A 6,023-nucleotide genomic window follows, 5' to 3' on the forward strand; every position below is an offset into this window, starting at 1 on the left:
CGCTCAGCCAGTGAGCGGGAACCGGTCTCCACGTGGGATCTGAACCCTCGGGGGGAGCGCTGCCGCGCTCCCAAGCGGCGCACTCTCCAGTGCGCCACCGGGCTGGCCCTGTGTCTTAGCTTTTAACAAAAAAGTTTAAAAAGTTAAAAAAAAAATAATGGAGAAAAGCTTATAGAATAAGGATATAAAGAAAGGAAATATTTTTGTACAGCTGTAAAATGTGTATCTTTTTTTAAGCTAAGTGTTATTACAAGAGTCAAAAAAATTTAAAAGCATTAAAATGTTTATAAGGTAAAAAAGTTAAAGTAAGCTAAGATTATTTTATTATTGAAGAAAAAATTTTTTTCATAAATTCAGTGTAGCCTAAGTGTACAGTGTTTAGAAAATCTACAGCAGTGTACAATAATGACCTAGGTCTTCACCACTCACTCACTGACTCATCCAGAGCAACTTCCAGTCTTGCAAGCTCGAATCATAGTAAGTGCCCTATACAGGTATACCACTTTTTAATCTTTTATACCATATTTTTACTGTATTTTCCTATGTTTGAATACATTTAGATACACAAATACTTACCTTTATGTTACAATTGCCTACAGTATTCAGTACAATAACATGTTGTACAGGTTTGTAGCCTAGGAACAACAGACTATACCATATAGCATGGGTGTGTAGTAGGTTTTACCACCTAGGTCTATGTAAGTATACTCTATGATGTTCACACAACAATGAAATCACCCAGTGACACATTTCTCAGAATGTACCCTTGTTGTTAAGCAATGCATCACTATGTGGTCAAAGAACTAAGAAAAATACAGGGAAAAATAAAGAAAAATAAGCAGTGCTTTAGAGAAATGTGGTATACCATTAAACACATTAACATGCACATAATGAGAGTAGAAAAGGATAGAGAGAGAGAGAGAGAAAAATACTCAATGAAATAATGACTGAAAACCTCCCAAATTTAAAGAAAAACACTATACATTCAAGAAGTTGATTGAAATCCAAGTAGGAAAAGTGGAAGAAATCCATACTAAGACACATCATAGTCAAAACGTTGAATGTGAAAGATAAAAAGAAAATCTTGAAAGCAGCAAAAGAAAAACAATGCATTGTATAGAAGGGAACCATAATAAGATTGACAGCTGGCCTGCCATTAAAAACAATAGAAACCTGAAGGAAGCAGGATGACATATTTACAGAGCTGAATTTTAAAAAGTATCAATAAAGAATTCCATATACAGCAAAGTTATCCTTCAAAGATGAAGGTGAATGGAGACTTAAGCCAGGGTGAAAAAAAAATGAAGGTGAAATAAAGACATTCTAACATAAACGAAAACTGAGAGAATTTGTTGGTAGTAGTCCTGCCTTACAAGAAATGCTAAAAGAAGATGTTCAGGCTGAAAGGAAGTGACACCGAACGTTAATTCAAATTCTCACAGAGAAAGAGTTCCAGTAACAATAAGTATGTAGTTAATGATACAAGACAGTATAATTACATACTTCTTACCCTTTCTTCTATTAACTAATTAAAGACAATTGCATAAAACAATATCTATAAAATCTTATTATTGTGCCTATAACATATATAAACATATTTGACAATAATAACACAAAGGAGTTGGGTAGGAATTAAGCCATATGTGAATAAGAAAATAACATCAGATAGTAACTTGAATCCACAAAACAAATGAGAGAACCAGAAATGGTAAATAAGAAAGAATATATTTCTTTATCTATAACTCTCTATAGATGTATACATATAGATATATATGCATGTACAGAGATAGAAGTATTTTTAAATATGTTTATATTCTCCTTTATTCTACTAGCTTCTTTAAAAGATGTAAGATTATATAAAACAATAATTATGACAATATATTGTGTTTGTAACATATATAGACATAATACATACAACAAAAATAGCACAAGAAGTGTTGGTAAAGGGAATGGAACTATGCATGAGTAAAGTTTCTATACCTTACTGGAATTTAGTATAAAATCTGAAGTAGATTCTGATAAGTTAAGATGTATATTGTTATCCCTACAGCAATCACTAAGAAAATAACTAAAAAAAAGTTCAAAAACTCATTAAAGGCATTAATATGATACACTTGACAAAGCTCACTTAATACAAAGGAAGGTAATAAAAAAGGAAAAGAGGAACAAAATAGTCATGAGACATACAGAAAACAAAATGAATTTTAAAAATACAGAAACAATGGCAGACACAAACACAACCATAAGACAATAACATTAGATGTAAATGGATTAAACAAGCCAATCAAAAGGCAGAGGTTGTCAGAGTGTATTAAAAAAAATTACAGAAATCAAGTTCCAACAATATGCTTGCTCACTGTAAGAGATGCTCTTTAGAGTCAAAGATATATATAGGTGAACATAGAAGATTTGAAAGAGATATGCCATGCAAATGGAACCATAAGTAAGCTGAGATGGCTATACTAGTATCAGACAAAATAAACTTTTAGTAGAAATAAAGGGGAATATTTTATAATGATAAAAGGGACAATCCATTAGGAAGATATAATAATTATAAATATATATGTATTTAACAATAGAGCCCCAAATACATAAATGAAAAATGGATAGGTCTAAAAGGAGAAATAGATAATTCCACAATAATAGGTTGAGACTCTAATAAGCTACTTTCAATAATGGGTAAAATAATCAGGCAGAGAATCAGAAAGGATATTGAAGACTCAAACAACACTAGATATAACAGCCATGTGTAGAACACTCCACCCAATAATAGCAGAATACACATTCTTTTCAAGCATAGATGGGACATTGTCTAGTATAGACCACCTGTGAGGCCATAAAACAAATCTCAATAAATATAAAAGGATTAAAATTATACCAAGTATATTCTTATGTTACAATGGAATTAAACCAGAAATCAACAACAGTAAGAAATTTGGGAAATTCACAAATATGTGAATTTAAATTAAACAACACACTCCTAAATAACCAATAACTCAAAGAAGAAAAATTTAGTCAAAAGGAAATTGGAGGGCCGGCCTGGTGGCGCACTGGATAGTGCGCCGCTTGGGAAGCGCGGCGGCGCTCCCGTCCGAGGGTTCGGATCCCACATACGGACCGGCTCCCGCTCACTGGCTGAGCGAGGCGCGGGAGCAACGCCGAGGCTTGCAATCCCGTTGCCGGTCCCCGGTCCGGTACGGGGGCAACGCAGAGGGTTGCTATCCGTTGCCGGACACGGAAAAAAGACAAAAAAAAAAAAATTTAGTAAAAGGGAAATGGGGGGGCCGGCCGGGGGGCGCACTGGATAGTGCGCCGCTTGGGAAGCGCGGCGGCGCTCCCGTCCGATATGTGGGTTCGGATCCCACATACGGACCGGCTCCCGCTCACTGGCTGAGCGAGGCGCGGGAGCAACACCGAGGCTTGCAATCCCGTTGCCGGTCCCCGGTCCGGTACGGGGGCAACGCAGAGGGTTGCTATCCGTTGCCGGACACGGAAAAAAGACAAAAAAAAAAAAAAAAAAGGAAATTGGAAAATAATTTGAGATAAATGGAAACAAAACCCCAATATGGCTAAACTTATGGGATGCAGCAAAAGCAATGCTTAGTGAAAAATGTATAGTTATAAATGTCTTTTTTTTAACGAAAGGAAGTTCTCAAACCAATAATCTAGCTTTTTATGTTAGAGAACTAGAAAAAGAAGAGCAACCTCAACCCAAAACAAGCTGAAGGAAGGAGATCATAAGAATTAGAGTGGAAAGTAATGAAATTGAGAATAGAAACATTTTATTTTATTTTTTTATTTTTTTGTCTTTTTGTCTTGTCCGGCAATGGATCGCAACCCTCAGTGTTGCCCCCGTACCGGACCGGGGACCGGCAACAGGATCGCAAGCCTCGGCGTTGCTCCCGCGCCTCGCTCAGCCAGTGAGCGGGAGCCGGTCTGTATGTGGGATCCGAACCCTCGGACGGGAGCGCCACCGCGCTTCTCAAGCGGCGCACTATCCAGTGCGCCACCGGGCCGGCCCGAGAATAGAAACATTTTAAGTCAACAAAACCACAAGTTGGATCTTTGAAAAGATCAACAAAATTGACAAACCCTTTGCTAGATGGACAAAGCAAAAAGAAGGCTCAAATAACTAAAATAAAAAAATAGAAATGGGAACTACCAACCTTACAGAAATTTTAAAAACAACATTGTAAGAGAAGAACTGTGTGCCAACAAATTATGTAACTTAAATGAAATAGACAAATTCCTAGAAAAACACAAACTACTGAAACTGACTTAAGAAGAAATAGAAAATATTAATGTATCTATAATAAGACAGAGATTAAATTAGTAATCCAAATAATCCCCCAAAAGAAAAGCCCAAGGTTAGATGGCTTCAATGGTGAATCCAACCAAACATTTAAAGAATTTACACCAATCCTTGTTGTATATACTAATTATCCTGATTTGAACATCATATATTGCTTAGGACTCAAGGTTTAAGAAGATACTGAACTACGATGAACAATATTAGAACTCTTCATTTTGGTCACAGCATTTTATTTATTATTTTTGTTACTTTGAAAACTTTTAACCTGTTTAAATATGAATGCTCTAATTTATAAAATTATATTATAAACTGTCTCACTTGTGTGTCTCAAAGGGTAGAAGAGGAGATTAAATACAGTGGTGGTAAAAATGGTAATAAGAAACAGTATGAAAATAACTGGAAGAGAAGAAGAAAGCACGCTACATAAGCATAAAATGCATAAAGGTAGAAAAGGTATACTGCTAGAATCCTTGCCTAAAACCTGCCCAATCATTCCACAGATACATGTGATAGTTTTATGGAGGTCAGAGAGAATAATGATTTAGAAATTACAGCTCTGAAGCGAAGTCCTGGATTATAAGTTTTCATCTCATTAACACTTATTAGCTAGTTGTCTTGGCGATAGTAACTTACGAAAGCCCTTATTCATCTGTAAAATGGGGATAATAACAGTGCTTACATTGTGAGCTATATGAGAAATAAATTAAAAGATGAAAAAATGAAAAAAAAAGTGTTTAGCATAGTGCCTGATATACAGTAAGAGATTAATAAATGTTAGCTGCTTCTAACATTTAAGGAAATGTGTAGGCTGAACTGTGTGTTGGTAGGTCTGTATTTCACTCCTCAAGAGCAGAAAGGGAAGACATTCCAACCAAAGAATAGGCCCTCTTCTCAAGTGCTCAGAGCTAACCACACAAGGCCTTTTTTTGGGTGGTAAATTATTAAGAAAAGGCATATGTGTTGAGAAAATATCTTGAGTGTATTTTTTTGTACTGCAGTTATGAGATATTCAGCTTTCCATTTGGTAGCCAATATAACATAACTAAAGTCCATAAATTCATTTCATAAATATTTTCTGAGTGTCTGTGTTACAGGCACTGTCCTGGTGCTAGGGATACTGCAGTGAACAAGAGTGATTTCTTTCTAGTCTTGTTCCTATTTATGTTCCTATTCTCATCAAATTTATATCCTAATAAGAAGGACTTATAGTAAATAAGAAAACAAAGAGGATATATTTCATATGGTGTTAAGCACTATGAAGAAGATAATAGCAGAATACTGTGGTAAACAGTGGCCGAGTATGTGCATTTCATAATTTTGACCAAGTGGCTAGGAAGTTTACTCTGAAGAGGAGACAAATGAAGCTGAGACCTTGAGGACAAAAATGACATTAGCTTTGGAAAGATTTGGGGGAAGAGAATGCCAGGCAAGAGAAGAGCGATTATGAAGGCTCTGAGGTGGATTCAGTGCACTCAAGCAACAGAAGTCTGTTGTGCCTGTTGACACAGAGAGAATGATGATGATGACATAGTAGGAAATGAGGTTGGAGAAGTAGCCTGGGGCCAGATGGTAACTTGCAGATCATGATAAAATGTTTGGATTTTATTTTAGATGCAGCGGGAAGCCTTTAGAAGATTTTAGGGAGGAGAGTGACGAAAACTAACTTATATATATATATTTTTTCCTTTTTGTCTTTTTTCGTGACCGGCAC

The 6,023-nt window shown here is 36.0% G+C and overlaps 1 protein-coding gene across 1 annotated transcript in view; it reads right to left on the minus strand.

The window, feature by feature from the left end:
* Nucleotides 1-6,023, minus strand: part of STARD6 (StAR-related lipid transfer (START) domain containing 6) — a 27,018-nt gene that overhangs the window by 12,026 nt on the left and 8,969 nt on the right. Inside the window, exon 3 of the mRNA XM_008580951.1 lies at nt 1,981-2,068. Coding sequence (XP_008579173.1) covers nt 1,981-2,068 — 88 coding nt within the window. The remainder of the gene's footprint in view (nt 1-1,980; nt 2,069-6,023) is intronic.

Source organism: Galeopterus variegatus, unplaced genomic scaffold, assembly GCF_000696425.1.
Source record: "Galeopterus variegatus unplaced genomic scaffold, G_variegatus-3.0.2 Scaffold2217, whole genome shotgun sequence".
In the NCBI taxonomy this organism is placed as follows: Eukaryota; Metazoa; Chordata; class Mammalia; order Dermoptera; family Cynocephalidae; genus Galeopterus; species Galeopterus variegatus.